A 16,543-nucleotide genomic window follows, 5' to 3' on the forward strand; every position below is an offset into this window, starting at 1 on the left:
ATTTACGTGTGCAATTTGATACTTAGCCCAGCGAAAAACGCATCTACATCACTACCAAACTTGAGGTGAACCAATATATAGTAGTGATAAATTGGATACCATGCATATGGATTTTACAAACGGCTTCAAATCATTCAACATTTGTTTACATTACAAACAACAAAAACAATATCCTGCAGCAAATTCCATCTTAAGATTTTGCTTTACTCAGAAAAGCAGTACTGTGACCCTTAGGTATGTTCATAAAATTTTGAAGTTCAATATTTTTAGCTGAAAGTTCTTTCATTTGAAAGAGAATAAAATTACCTAAACAATAAGGGGTCAATCATGTTTCTAGTGCATATACTTTTGAAGTTACAGACAAAAATAGTGACCTCAAATTGCCCAAAATTTTGTGTGTGAAATTGTGACAGCAGGCACATGTACAATGTACACTACTGTATGTGACCCCAGATGACCTCCTATTCTTTACTGTAAGAAAGCTGTTTTGGATGGTCTTGATTTACACACAAATTGCTTTTATGCTTTAACGAAAGGCGTCCACTTGGTGGAACATAGATTGCACTATGTGATAGCTTATGAATCCATTATTATGCCAGTACCAACATAAGTCAACATCACTTAGGTTTTGGTTGTCAAAATGAATTTTTAGTAATTTTTTCCATTGAGCCCTACAGTAAAGCCATTTTTGGACCGTACAGGCACATTCCACTTCCCTATGGACGAATAGCGCCACCTATAGTGTGTGATGTGAGCCTGACTACTCAGACTGTGTAATGGGACATTTTCACGGGGGTTTAAATTTCACACTTTTTGTAGTCAAACAGTCACAAATTTAAAACCCTGTGAAAATACTTCTAACCCATAGACTTTCACTATATAGCTGTTCTTTCTCAAATCACGAAAACAGAAATATTGTGAAAAATTAATAAAAAAATCATGAAAAATTAACAGAAATATTGTGAAAAATTCACTGCGAAAATAGCACTTTATACAGTATCAAAAACACACAAACCATTGTAATTTTGTGTATATTGCTGATAGCGATTGATAGTTAAAAATGAAAATGAATGAAAAGGGCTTAAGTTTGATCTTTTTGAGCCTTTTTCATTCCCAACATTCATCATGATTGCCTAACAATTGCTATGAGCAATATACCTTATGACCATCCACTCTTACGGTTTCTTTGGAATTGGCTTATGCATATTAGTCACATGTTTGATGATCTGTAACTGAGTCATTGTGTGCGTATCACAGTGGGCACAGTGATATGGCGTATCACCCGTATGCGACCTCAAATGTGCTACCGCATCATATTCGTGCACAGATTCTCTTCCGCACACCTCGCACTTGTAAATATCCGACCCTGGGCAGCGACGTAGTACTCTCGATGTTTCCTGCTCACTTGGATTAAACGTATAGTCAAGTCCCACGATTGGTTTATCGTCATTAGGATCTGAAGGCTGATCCTTGTGAGTCATGTTGATGTGTTTCTGCATTACGAATCCATACGCAGTTTTAAATTCACAATATCGACATTGATATGGCTTATCTCCGGTGTGAGTACGAATGTGAATTCGTAAATTTCCTTCAGTGGTGAATGGCCTATCACAATACGAGCAAACGAAGCCATCTTTGTCACGAGTCAGGACTAGTGTTTTCTCCTCCTTACTTGGACGGAACTTGAAATGAGGGGATTCGTTAGGCGACTTGGACTGGCTAATATCAACGTCTGATATCATTGGATCTGTACCGATGCTGTGTTCTCTAAAGAGATGACGTTTCATCGTGGTGCCATGTGTCGCGTTAAAATCGCAATAATGACAGTAATACGGCTTGTGTTTCGTATGAGTCCGAATGTGGATACGGACTACAGACTTTGTACGGTGTTTATAAGTACAATGTGGACATTGAAACATTGCTATGTTTCCCTCCATCACTACATTGTATGTGTCTTCGTCAGTCGGTTCGAACGAATAATGTAGTGTCTTCGATCCTCGAGGACTTCCTTTCATACGTCTACCTGCAGGACTCGGTGGAGTACTTCGGTTACCATAGTAACTACTAGAAGGCCCAGGGCTAGGTGATTTTGACTTTTTGTTAATATCTTTCACTGGTGTTCGTCGTTGTCTGGTCTGTTTTCGCTGGTTTTTACTGAACGGTTCATCTTCAAATTCATATTCATCCACTTTTGGAATTTCTACTAACTGAACTTTAGCTGCAGTTGAAGCAGTTTCTTGCACTCCTTTTCCAATCAAAATCTGTCTTTGTTCCCTCATTTTATCCTCTTTTTGTCTAATTCTTTCATCATCTTCAGCACCTTTGTTCTTTTCCACTTCCATTGTCTGATCTGTGTTTTTTCCATCTTCCATCTCATCTACATCCATTTTCTGTTCTCCACAACTTTTCTCATCTTTACCCTGGTTATCATCATCATTACCCTGGTTAATATCTGCACTTAACCCTGTTTTAGCTTTCTTTTGTATGGGCTCATTCCCTTCCTTATCACAAACTTGTCCTTCTTCAGGATGTTCTTCATCACCAGTGTGGTCATCATCATCTACATCCGTCCATAACTGTTCTAAAATGTCTTCTATTGGTTTTCTTTCTTCACCAACAGCACCCTCTGGGAAGGCGTCACAACTTTGTTCATCACTGCTATACATTTCGCTTTCATTATATGTCTTCTGAATTTGAATATTACTATCCTTTTCTGTCAAATGCACCTCTTCAATCTTGGGGTCCACATGGTTCCTATTTTCCACATTGCTTTGTGCCATCATTTCATTGTTTGTATTTATTTCTTGTGCAATTTCTGATAAATTTGGTGCACCGCCTTCTGATTCCATATCTAACATTTCATCTTTGCTTGTCTTACTCACATCTACAGTCTCTTTCACAACATCTGCATCATCACTTCGGACTTCTTTCTCTATCTGACTAGTCTCTCCAACAGAGCCTGTATGAGATGCATTCTCTTCAGGAACATTTCCATCACAACTTTTATTTTGTTCCTCTGACTGATTAATCTCTGCAACAAACACTTCTTTTGCAGTCCCTTCAACGACATTTTCTTCATCATCTCCACATGCTTTCTCTTGCGGACTAGTCTCTGTTACAGAGACATTTGATTCAGTCTTTTCATCAGCATTTCCTTCATCACCTTTGCCCTGGTTTTCTGATTGACTAGTCTCTGTAAAAGATGCTATGTTTGATGAAGTGCCACCATTTGTGTTATCATTTTCACACTCCTTCTCTGTAGCAGATGCTACCTCTGTCGCATGCATCCTTTCGATATGTTTGAGCATAGCGCCCTGCTGTCGTGTTTCTTTGGCGCATAACTTACATTTGTATGGATTGTCTCCTGTATGAACACGTGCATGCCGCTTCGCATCTGCTGACCGCACAAACGAGTTTGGACAAAATGGACAGGCGTAAGAAGACCGTCCGATTTTATGGATCACCAAATTCTTTTCTTTCTTACTGACCTTCAAGGAGTAGAATTGACACAATTTGTGCTGCTCTGAACTCAACTTACTAGTTTCTTCTGCTTCTGCTTCCTCTAAGTTGCTCTCTGGCATCAACTCTTTAGTTGTCTCATCTTGGTCAAAACCACTTTCTTCACACTCTTTTTTCCCTTCACTTTCTTCACACTCTTTTTTCCCTTCATCTTTAACGATTTCTGATGTTGCCTTGTCCGGCTTCTTATAGGTTAACTTCACTCTCAACAGACTCTTCTTTTTAAGCTTCTTGGATGTGGATTCTGAAAGCTTTTCGGATGGCTCTTGCGGGTCTTCATCCATTTTCGTATTGCTTGTAGATGCTTCATTACCTGGGTGTGGCACATACTTGACTCTCAACAGACTCTTCTTTTTAAGCTTTTTGGGTGAGGATTCCGAAAGCTTTTTGGGTGAGGATTCCGAAAGCTTTTCGGATGGCTCTTGCGGGTCTTCATCCATTTTAGTACTGCTTGTAGGCGCTTCATTACCTGGGTGTGGCACATATTTGCTAAATGAATCTTCTTTATGATACATCTGGATATGTCGAATCATAGCGCTTCTTTTTGCCGTCTTATGCTCACAGGCTTTGCATCTGTAAGGAAGGTCACCCGTATGACCGCAGATATGTTCCACTAACGTCCTCCGTGCGATTGGATCATCACAGTGTGGACATATCATGAAACCCGTCGCAGGATCTTTCTCGTAGTTTTGACTGGTGACTTCTACTGGTGCTATAAAGGAGAAGCAGTTGTAAACATTGAATGGAGCAGCTGGAACATCTTTTGAGTTGCTAACCATTGGTCGAGTAGAAGTGTCGTCTGCTCCAATGGATGTACTTTGTGTGTCTTCATTATTTATTGGCCCGCTACGAATACTTGATAAGCTGTCAATGCTTTTTGGAAGATCAGCATTACTCTTTGGTCCTGCAGATTTTCTAGTTGGCCCAGTATCACTTTTTTCCCCAGTACTGTTCACATTCTGCGGCTCAACACCGATTACACATTTGTGAGTTTTATAAAGATGTGTTTTAATCGAGGTGAGTTGTACTGCTGCATAGTTGCACAGATTACACCTGAAGGGTCTCTCCCCTGTGTGTAACCTCACATGGTTATACGCACTCCATATATGGCTCAGAGTCATGCTGCAATATGGACACATTGTGCGCTTTGTCACAGGATCCTTCTCAAATGTCAGCGACTTTTCAATTGGTCCTATATCTATCGTGTAATATTTCTCAAGAAAGCTATCTTTACTGTAACGGTTTCCATGGTTACCTTTGTCTTTTACACCAACTACGGCTTTCACCTTCTTTGTTTTCAATTGTTCTTCATCATTATCATCAGATACTTTCTTTCTTTTCAACTTCTTGCCCCTTCTTTTTCGCCTATTTTTCTTTCTCTTTAACATCTTCTCATCGGCAGGTTGTTCAATTTGCACTGGAGGGCTAGTCCGAGAACTACTGGTAATTCCACTACTTTGAGCAACAGAACTTTCTACTGCAGATGTTTCTTTCTGTTTGTGTACAGATAAATCCAAGGCACCATTTGCAGAAGTTTCATCAGGAACTGGCGCTGCATCAGGCTTCTCTGTAACAGGTACTATGCCACCAGAAGAAGTCTTGTCTTGCTCAACAGTTTGATCTTTCTCCATTGCAACTTTCATGAATTGTTGAGTCAAGTTTGCCACTCCTAACTTTGGAATTGGAATCTGAGCAAACCGTCTCAATCCACTTATACCGATCCCTTCTGACTTTATGACCATACCACCATCACTAGGAGAGATCTTCTTCTTTTGCAAACCTGTCAATGTCTCCATCTGCTTTGCCTCCTCATAGATCTGTTGAGAACGTTGTAAATCCACAAAAGATTCATCCTCTTCAGCAATCTTTAACGTCTTGGACACTTTCTTGTACTTAGTTTTCATCGGGCTAGTTGAGCCCAGTTTTTTCACTCTGTTGGCCAATTTCATCGGTACCATAGGATTTTCATGAGAAGAGGTCACTTGCCTGGATCGCTTCTTTGTCTTTCTTGGTTCTTTTGGTTTAATGCCTAGTATATCCGGATGGTGATTTTTGATGTGGGTAATTATGGAGCAGTGTTGAACTGTTTTTACGTCACACAATTTACATTGGTAAGGTTTCTCTCCTGTATGTAAACGCACATGGATTTTCGTCGTCTGCAAAAGTCTTGCAGATTTATCACAATATGGACACAAATAAAAACCTGTTGCTTTATCACGCTGAATATTACGTCCCAGAGACTTCTCTGTGTTGCCGATAGTCACTGTGAAATAATTACTTATGCTCGTTTCATCTACGTTATCATCATTAATTTTATCAGTGATAGATGAAGATTCAGATGCAGGATGGTCAGAGCTAGCGTTGGATTCAAGTTCTCTGCTCTTTGTCCTTTTGATGACATCCCCTGCTTGTGGCAAAGGCAGCTGCAATGACATCGCTGGATTACTAGCAGTGGCAGCACCTTCTTTTTCTGGCACACTTGACAAATTCTCTCTACTTTGCATCTCTACCATCTTAGCCTCAGGTAGTTCACTACTGTTTCTTCTAGTAGATCGTCTCCTTCCCCTTCTTCGTGGTGATATACCTATGGATGCTGCTGCAGGTATTTCCTCTAGGGCTGATGATACAGGGATTTTACCTGTGGTCTCACTTGACACCTCAGTGCTGTTATTTCCCACCACTTTACTCCTAGCATAATTATGTTCTATAGCACTTCGTGGTGACATTTTCGCTGTGTCCTCCGATGGCTCCTTATTGTCACCCTGCTCTGCAGCTACAATTACTTCATCACTACCAGCAGAGGTTTCGTTGGCAGTTGCATCCATTTCAAGTTTCTTGCTTCGATTGAGGTTCCTATCTGATCTTCGGACAGCTACAGCATTCTCATCACTAATGCCGGCGAGTTGTGTTTGGGGCTCTACATTACTTGTTATAGGTGTTGCTATCACTTGAGTGTTCCTTTCTTTAGAGTTTTCGACAATTTTATTGATTATTCTATCCAATCTGCTGATTCCAGAGACACTCTGGATGGTTTCACTACGACCTTGTGTTTGAGGAGCCTCATCTTTTGATGCAAGTGTCTCTGGGATTTCTAGATTATTTGACTGGTCATCAATCTTGGTTATCCTGCTGGATCTTCTGACATCAGGAGTATTGCCATGCGCTGGTGCTTGAGGCACATCATCGTTTGATACAAAGTCTTTGGATGTTTGTTCTTTCGTTTCATCTATGTTTTCAACTCCTTGGATAATTCTACTAGATTTTCTGATACCAGCAGCTTTCTGGTCATTGTCACTGACAATTATCGCTTGAGGTACATCAGCTATCGATGATGCAAGTGTCTTGGGCATTTCCACATCACTTTCTTTTGAATTTTCAGGGTTTTTAATACCAGCATTCAGGTTATCATTTGTCATTTCAGGTACATCATCTTGTGGCGTAAGTGTCTCAGGCACTTGTTCATCATCATCACTCTTGATACTTTCTGACTGCACTTCCTTCAGAACATCTCCTTGCTTGTTTGACACATCATGTGGGGTAATATTATCCACGTCATGATCATCACCTGGGCGTTGTCTACCATCAGCTGGCTTGGATGTATTCAATCCTGGCACATTCTGCAGGTCTACAGGTACTACCGGAGCAGCATTCTCCTGTGGGTTCATTGGATTCACATACAACACAGCTTCCGGATGCATTTCTGTGATGTGTGTCATCATATCATCTTGTTGAAGAGTCATGTGACCACATTTGTTGCATACAAATGACTGTTTTGTGACCTTGTCTTGATGATTGATCACAACCAACTTCTGCTTCTCGTCAACTGCAAAAAGTGAAGTGTTTACTGCAGGGGCCACTTTCTCTACAGAAGCTAATTGCTGTTTTGGTTGAGTCACTGTAGGAGTTGATGTATTTCCAGAAGATACATGGTTAGCGATAGGTGTTGACATACTTTGGGGAGATAATTGACTGGTTGCAAGTGCTGAAGTACTTCTGGGTGATATATGAGTGACTGCAAGGGTCGAGGTATTCTTAATTGATACTTGATTGACTGTAGTATTTCTGGCTGATACTTGACTGACTTCAGAAGTATTTCTGGGTGATACTTGATTGACTGCAGAAGTATTTCTAGGTGACACTTGACTGACTGCAGAAGTATTTCTGGGTGATACTTGACTGACTGCAGAAGTATTTCTGGGTGATACTTGACTGACTGCAGAAGTATTTCTGGGTGATACTTGACTGACTACATAAGTATTTCTGGGTGATACTTGACTGGCTGCAGAAGCATTTCTAGGTGATACTTGACTGACTGGAGAAGCATTTCTAGGTGATACTTGACTGACTGCAGAAGCATTTCTGGGTGATACTTGACTGACTGCAGAAGCATTTCTGGGTGATACTTGACTGAATGCAGAAGTATTTCTGGGTGATACTTGACTGAATGCAGAAATATTTCTGGGTGATACTTGATTGATCGCAAGTAACAAAGTATTTCTTGGCGATACATCAACTACAAGTGTTTTACTAGGAGATATTTGGATACCTGCAGACGCCGACATGTTTGTTGCAGTTGGAGCACTTCCAGGAGATATTTGACGAACTGCAAGTGTTGAGGCACTTCTGGGAGACTTCCGACTAACAGCAGGCAATGAAGGAGATACATCCATATCCTCTGTTTGTTGGTCATAATTGGCTGCAACGATGGCTTGGTCTTCCCGTATAGCACGTTCCGGATTAGGAACATCCACTTTATGGTATCTTGTTAGATGTGTTATAATTTGCGGATATCCAGCAATCTTATGCTTGCATAGATCGCAGACATAGCAGACTCGTTTATCTATATCCACTGTGTAGGTAACATGAGGCGATATACAACCCCACACTTGGTGGACGTTTGACTCATCTTCGGTATTTTCTTCTTCTTTCTCGGGTCGGTCTGGAATAGGAGTACCTTTCCTAGCTGCTTTTCTTACAGCGCTTTTATGCCTGTCTACAATGTGCTGTATGATTTTACTTTCGTTGAATTCTTGCCTTGTGCACAGATTACAGCAGTAGGGTCTCTCCCCTGTGTGCAATCGGCCATGTTTTCTGACCGCTTCCAAAGATGGGAATAATCCTTGGCAAAAAGGACAGATAAATTGGTTGCTAGATCGGTCTATCTCAATGTTCAAGTTCCTCTCGACCATGCCCACAGAGAATGTATAAAACAATCGAGCGATGTTTCCAGAGATGGTCTCATTTTCTGCCAGATAATTTTCCACCACTTGGCTATCAACTTTGTGCATATACACACATTGGGGTTGTTTCAATGCTGTATGACTGGTGGGACTAGAAAATTGCTTTTCCAATGGTTCATCTTGATGGAAACTGCTATCTTGTCCATGTGGTAGCTCTTCTGGATTGCTTTCTGACCTACCATCAGCCATGGCTTCAGTTTCTTTGGTGCTGTCAATAATTTCAACCCTATCATTAGTATTAGCGAGACTATTCACACAAACATCTTCTAGAAGACTCTTTGCTCTAGCATCACCTTCATGCATCTTACATGTATGTACGGTTTCTGGTTCTCTGGACTGATTCAAAGTGGAAGGCTGAGAATCATTTACTTGAGGAAGCTCTTCCACAAGTAAACTTCCTTCTTCTTCCTGATCTTGTTCTGGTGTAGGTACATGAACACTTTCTTCTACAAGGCTCTGAGAACGCCTTCTGCTTGGTTTATGCTGCGTTTTGATGTGCCACTTCATGGAGTTATGTTGCGCCGCATGATAACCACACATTTTACAGGCATAAGGTTTCTCGCCTGTATGTGTTCTAACATGAACAACATAACTGTACTTCGACCCAAACCCCTGCACACAATAGGAGCACAGATATGAACCAGTCACGACATCGCGCTGAAGTTGACTCACTTGAAGCTGAACACGTTTTTCCATTTTGCCACGGGTGAAAGTGTACTGCCCAAAGTCTTTGGTTCCATCTTCGTTAACTTCAACTTCTTCAGATATTTTACTTTCATCTACAGTACCAACAGAACCAGAGCTATCAGTGGCTTTTTGTACCACACCTTCAAAGGAAGAAACACCTGTACTAGCAAGAGCAGCCACTTCTTTGGACACATCAGCCAAACTACCACTTCCAGTAGAGACTTCAGCAGGTGCAATTTTGTGTGCCTTGCTAGCATGGTATCGCATAGACGACTGCTGTCTGCACGTATACTCGCATTTCTTACACCTGTATGGCATTTCGTTGGTGTGAGTGCGCACATGAGCTTTCAGGCTCCTGATAATTTTAAATCCTGTCCTTACACAATAAGGACATGTGTAGTCATCATTCATATCTTTCTGTACCTTCAGATTTGTTTCAATTTCTCCCGGAATATACTCCCACGGTTTCTCTTTTGGAGATATGGCATCCGTTTGGTTTTCAGCGTTTGCTTTCTCTGGGGAGGTTTCAGGAGACTGATCCACAGCTAGTCTATCATCACTTGCATCACTTCCAACTGGCATAGTACCTGATTCTTTCCCCCATCTCTTCCTTATCGCAATTTTTGTGGACGTACTAATCCCTTTCCTTTCGTCTTCTTGTTGAACATCAAGTTTATGATAGCTACTTACATGATGAACAATAGTAGACTGCTGACCAGCTTTGTAACCACACAGCTTACATCGGTAAGCTTTTTCTCCCGAATGGACTCGAAGATGAGATAAAAACTTGCCTTTCTCCTGGATGTTATTCTTCTTGCAAAGTGGACATCTGAAGCACCCTGAGGGTACATGACGCCTTGTATCTTTATACTTCTCTTCCACTGGACCAGGTTCATACACATAATAATTGGTCCATCGTGCATTCCACTGTCTCTTTCCTGGTGGCTGGAACCCAACGATTCCTTGTTTGGTCCTCAAGTCTTGAAGCATCTTTACATTTGCACCCTGTATTTGATCTGTCATGGGCCTAGGGCTACTCATATCTACTGGCAATTCTTCTATCTCTTCATCATCAATAAACTCATCATCTTTTTCCTCTCCTTGCATCTCACCCTTATGCGCACAGAAATCAGCAATTTTTTCCTCCTCGGCGTGTTTCTTAAATAAATGAGTGCATATGACACTATACTGAATAGCTTTGAAGTTGCAGAGCTTACACAAGTATGGTCGCTCTTCAGTGTGTATCCTGATGTGACGCTTCGTATTGAAGCTATTCACCTGAATCCTGTTGCAGAAGGGACATTTGCAACGACCATCTGCTAATACTTGCAGCTGAAGATTCTTCTCAACCTCACCTGGCTGGAATTCAAAGAACTCTTGTAATATCTGCGAAGGACTTTGAGGCCTTTTGATTTCTTCTGATGTATTGATGCTCTTTGTTTGCTCTTCCTTACCCTTTTCATCTTCTTTGTTCCTCTCACCTTTCTTCTCCTCCTCTTGATCTTGTTCTTTCCCATCTTTCAAGATCTGAGCATCTTTCACATCTGTTTTCATCACTTTCACACCACCTCTCAATTTCATTTTCCCAACTTTTGGTGCACCTCTGCTACTCTTACATTCATTCTTGTGTACAGCTTGCAGATGCTTCATGATGGAGGAAATATTTCTGGCATTATGATAGCACAGTTTGCAGTAGTAAGGTTTCTCATGCGTATGAATCCTGCTGTGCTGCTTGGTAGCATTCCGACCGGAAAAAGTCTTTTTGCAATACGGGCATATACAGCGTCCCGTAATCTTGTCCTGTTCTATGTGTAACTTGTCTTCTTTGGGACCCCGAATGAATATGATCTGCTTGTAAAAACTGAGATTCTTCTTTCTTATGTTATTCATACGGAATCCTTTAACGGAGCCGAGCATTTGAGTAATCGGCACTGCGTTTGATAACTGTATTTCAGCATCGAGGATGTTCGGAGAGTTATCATTCATATCGATATCATCTGCTGAAGTTGCATCTTCATCTGCAGAATTTGCCTCTTCATCTTCATCATCATCATCTCCAAGATCAGCAGTACCATCAGCAAGGGCATCTGTACTAGTATCATTCCTCAAAGAAGTCTCCAAGAGTTTTCGTTTCTTTACTAAGATATCCAGGACCTGAATGGAATGAGTTTGTTGAATGTGATTCAGTATCTTCCCTCTGTCAGCTTCCTTTACATCACAAATGTCACAACAATACGGCCGCTCATCTGTGTGACCTTGCAAATGTGCGATAGCCGCTGCTTTACCTTGAGGACGCTCTTTACAGAACCCACATTTGAAACCTCCTTGTGGTTCATTGTCAAAATTGGCAGATCGTTCAGCTGGGCCAGCTTTGTAACTGTAAAGAGTATTTGCTGTATCCATCATCTCTTTGTTTCTGTCTTCATCGGCAGTGATTACAGCAGAATCTTGCAATTTGAAGGCCATTTGGTTATTACTGTCTCCAGCAGGTTGTTGATTACTTATCACATTGCCTGTATTTGTTCCATCGCCGCTGCCATTCCACTGGTGTGGAAACCATCCAAGAACATTTTTCTGGGATCCACCTTCCATCTTGTCTACTTGAGCAGTCATTGAAACAGACTTGGCTCCTTGGCTTAACTTGAATTCACTCAGCGACTGACCCCTGTTATGCTTGAGCGCCAAATGTGCTTGAATCACAGACTCGTAATTGGATTTGAAATTACAGTGTGGACATAGATAGATCCTTTCACGACTGCCTGGAAGGACAACCACATTGAATTTCAATGGTGTCCTTGGAGTAGGTCCTCCATCTTTTGCAGCAGCTGCATCAGACGATGTCTTGGCTTGCTTAGAGGGTGTACCTGCTATTTCTCCTGCTTGAGCAGTTTTGTGTAAGTTAACAGGCTGCGTTTCCGGGTGCGTTCCAGACTCGCCAAAGTTGAGAATCATTGGACTGTTCCTGTGCTGCGAGGTATCACTTTCAGATTCGGTGAAGTCATAGACATAATCATCTTGTAAAGATTTTTGTGGTTTTATCTGACGTCCTCTTGACGACCTACGACGTAGTTCAATACTAACGGTTTGATTTTTAGTCGGTGAGCTGGGCGTGGGTTTGTTACTGGGACTTGCTTCTTGATTTGATACTTCAGTACTATTGTCATTAATCATATGCAAATCTTGAATGTCATTTGCAGGTACTATTTCCATCGCATGTTCCTCCAGGTTTGCGTCGTCAAACTGAGCATTTCTACCAAAATGTGCTTCCAACTCTCCCTTGTGCTCATCCTGCAAATGGCTGATAAGCATTCCAAGTCTTGCTGATTTATGAGAGCATAATAGGCAGTGAAATGGTTTCAGCTGTGAGTGAGTGAGTGCATGGGTTAGAATCACGGACTGGTCCATTGATGTCTTTTCACATGCGTAACATTTCCACAGATCACTGTCCGGGACTTGGATCGGTGTATACTGTTTGTCAATAGGCAGTGCTTTGAAGAAACTACTATAATACATTGCATTCTTTGGAAACTTAGAGTCACCTGGAGACACTTGAGGTTGCTGTGCACCAACTTTGGGAGATTGTAAACGAGCTGGTGAACTGGGCATATGGCGACCCCTACCTCTACCTCTGCCTCTAGCTGGCGCTCTTACTGGACGGTTCTTGAAATGCTGTTTTCGTAGATGCTGGTATATCATGTAACTATATGATGCTGTGAAGCTACAATAACAGCATTTGTAGGGTCTTGCTTTGGTATGTTTACGAATATGACACACTGTGCGACTTTTACTTCCATATAACGCTTCGCAAAATGGGCATTTATAGCCTCCTGGGACTAGCTGACAAAGATCAGCTTCATTTGTACTAGGACTGTACACAAAATCCACATTCTCTACTGTTCCCACTTCAGGAAGATTTGAGGGCAAAGGTTGGCTAGCTGTTTCCTCCTGTGCTGAGGTAGTAGGTGCTGATGTACTGCTGAGGTCTAAAGCATGCTCATCGTGTACAAGTTTTTCTTGCACTACATCTGAGGCTCCAAAGTCTTTGGTCACAGCAGTTAAATGCTGCAGAGCATCGTGGTGGTTATTTTTCAAATGTTTAAGTATACATGCAATCTGTCGCCCTCGATAGTTACATAACAAACATCCGTACGGATTGATCTTAAGATGGATAAGCACATGATTATACCCAATCTTCTTTTGGTGGAATCTCTGTTTGCAGAATTTGCACCTGAACTCATTATTCACCAAGTCCAGGTGTTGATAGGCTTCTGGTACATGTTCAACTTGGTAAAACTGACGGCAGACTACATTGTCAAGACCTTCTTTAACTGGCGAGTTTCCTTGACGTGGTTGTATCTCACTATGGCAGGCTTTCATGTGGGATTTCAGATGCCACATCGACCAATATCTACGATGGCATATTTTGCAAATTGGTCTCTTATCATCAGGATCAGGCGAATCTTGACTTGCACCGGCAGTGTCTACTCCCTCCGCTGCCACCACTTTAGCATGCTGAACTCGACACTTCTTCTTCAAAGTCAAATGCAATTCCAGATGGCTCTCAAGTTTGAATGTTTTCTGACATGCTCTACAAGACACAACCTTGTCACTTAAATTCCTGACAGATTTTCTCACCTTATGGTGTTTCCACTTCTTTCCTTTGGGCTTACTATATGACACCCCCTCTCTATGTTCCCATCTGGTATGAACTCCAAGCTTCAGTCCATCCTTAAAATGCTTCCCACATACTTTGCAAGAGTACCCTGTAGGAGACCAGGACTTATCACCTCGTTTACCAAACCTGAACTCTGCCCCCAGATCCAAATTTTGCACTTCTCGACTTTGTTCTGGGGAGCCAGGAGCACTTTCTTCAACAGATTTTGACTTCATGAAACTAAATCTATATCCTCCTTTCTTCACCGACCCTGGATCTTTGGCGACCATGACAGCTCGACAAGTTGGATTACACTGAAGATGTCTTGACAAGTTCCTGCTAAATTCAAAAGACTTATCGCAGCCTTCACAATACCTGCCCTTCTTTGACTCTGGAGTTGATCTGCCACTCGCAGGGTTGGTATCCTTCTCTAAAGATGAGCTTCCACCAGTCCATGAGTTGTTTAGGGAAGAGCTGAAGTAAACATCACTTGACAGGTTTCCTGGTCCTGCGTCAATGTGTCGTTGGCTGGTGATTTGGTCAGATATTGAATACATGTAGTTGAATCCTTGGACAGACTTATCTAAGCCATGACAGTGATGGGCACTTTTAGCATCGGCAGAAGGAAACCTTATTTTACACATTAGACAAGTCAGGTTCTCACTGAGACTGAATGACTGCAAGAAAAATTGCTTCTCTGATGGTGGTCGACAGGACAACTGATGCTGCTGTTGTTCCAAATGGTTGCTGAAGCCTGAACGGCAAATAGGGCACTGGTACTTGACGGCTCTACTCTCTTCCTCCCTTGCTGTCTTAGAAGTAGATTTAGTGATGTTACAGCTGCTATTTTGCAAAGCATGAGATGTAGACGTACTTGGTTCTAGAAGCTTAGCTTTGCTAACACTCATGGGAATCTCTACTGTACTATCAGCTTCGCAGGTTGTAGTCAGGTACTGTTCTGATGTCAGATTCCCATCAGGCAACGGACTCTGAGAAGACTCTTCTTCTGCTCCCATGGGGTCATCTGTAGATGGCGTGATTAGTACTTTTGGAGAGGCAACTGTCTCAGGATGTGTAGATTTGATCAACTTTGTGGTTAGACCTGTAGGAGATGTTGTACTACCACTGACAGTATCTGGAGAGACTCTGCTGGGAGTCTGCCTAGAATCACCATCCTCCTCATTGCCCATCTTACCATCATCTACTCCATCTCTACTTTCTCCTTCTTCGTCCCCAGTATGGATTCTAATGTGTTGCAGAAGTACATCGGTAGACGTGAAAGATAAACCACAAAAGCAACATCTAAAACTGGTTACTTCTTGTGTTGATGCTTGTGATGCTGGTGGTTTAATTGGACCGGTAGATGGCCCAACCTCCCCTACCTTATCAATTTCAGCATCTAGTGCTGGTTCTGATATCACCTTGGAGGATGGCAGATGAGAAGCTGATGAAGGAACAGCAGACTGGCGAGAGACAGTGAGGTCGAGTGGGCCATCTGCAACTGGTGGAACTGATGTCCTTTGTTGACCAGCAGTCTTCTTTGGCTGTGATGGCTTCTTTCCTTTTACCTGTATAAGAGTTTGGAAGTAATATAAAAAAATTCTTATTTTTCAAGTTCATATGGGATGATACTACAGAAATAGATAGGGAGAATATAGACTCCCCAGTTAAAGCCATATTATAACATTTTCATACAAAACAGATTAGCATTTCTGTGTCATAAAATGTTAGCTTTTACTGTCAGATATATCCCCTTCCATTTTTGAGCCAAACAACTGAGGCAAAGCAAAGAAAATTGGAATTTACTAATAGCGCTGATGTCGCCAATATGTATCACTCCTTCGGTCGTGTTATGGTACGATCCTTAGTTGTGTAGATCACCGTCCCGCACGCCATGTTATGAACATTGTGTATGCGTTCGACTAACAATTCCATCGTAATAATAAAACGACGGTTCCTGTGTTTTATTCAAAATCTCGGATTTTGACAAAACTACAGCACCGAGTGTCTTGATTTTTGCAGGGTATGTTGGTTTAATAAAGTACAATTTAATCGTGTAAAAAATATTTTGAAAAATATTGAGGGCGTCCTCCTCAGCAAATGTTATAATATGGCTTTAACAATTTAACAAAATAATAATTTTTTTCTGTATCAAGCATCACAGGGGAAAAATAAAGCGACATCAAAATATCAGCTTTTTTCTGTTCATGTTAAAAACAGCAACAGCAAATTAAAGGTACCCATTCAAAAATGGGTAAAAAGCTCCATCTCCATCAATCAACTAAAATTTTCATGCATGCAAATATATTTTTTCCTATACCATAGGCCAAATTCACAAAAATTTTATGTCGCAAACACACAAGTTCTCTCCCAAACGTAAGATTTTAATGCTGCGACAATATCATGCATTACAGAAGTGGTTCTTTGATTTGACTTACCAAAG

General features: G+C 41.4%; 1 protein-coding gene across 1 annotated transcript; it reads right to left on the reverse strand.

Moving 5' to 3' along the window:
* Positions 1–815: 815 nt before the first annotated feature.
* Positions 816–16,509, reverse strand: LOC140136348 (uncharacterized). The gene is made up of 2 exons (XM_072158079.1): positions 16,477–16,509; positions 816–15,668 (listed from the first exon to the last, which is right to left on the reverse strand). Exons 1-2 carry the CDS (start codon positions 16,507–16,509, stop codon positions 1,176–1,178), a joined length of 14,526 nt encoding a protein of 4,841 aa, XP_072014180.1. The 3' UTR covers positions 816–1,175.
* Positions 16,510–16,543: the final 34 nt, after the last annotated feature.

The sequence above is a fragment of the Amphiura filiformis genome, chromosome 16 (assembly GCF_039555335.1).
Source record: "Amphiura filiformis chromosome 16, Afil_fr2py, whole genome shotgun sequence".
In the NCBI taxonomy this organism is placed as follows: domain Eukaryota; kingdom Metazoa; phylum Echinodermata; class Ophiuroidea; order Amphilepidida; family Amphiuridae; genus Amphiura; species Amphiura filiformis.

Excerpts from the sequence above, each read along its gene's own strand:
- LOC140136348 (XM_072158079.1), bottom strand. The coding sequence starts at position 16,509 with ATGCATGATATTGTCGCAGCATTAAAATCTTAC. Across the intron at positions 15,669-16,476 it reads TCGCAGCATTAAAATCTTAC|GTAAAAGGAAAGAAGCCATC; the intron begins GTTTGGGAGAGA and ends ACTCTTATACAG.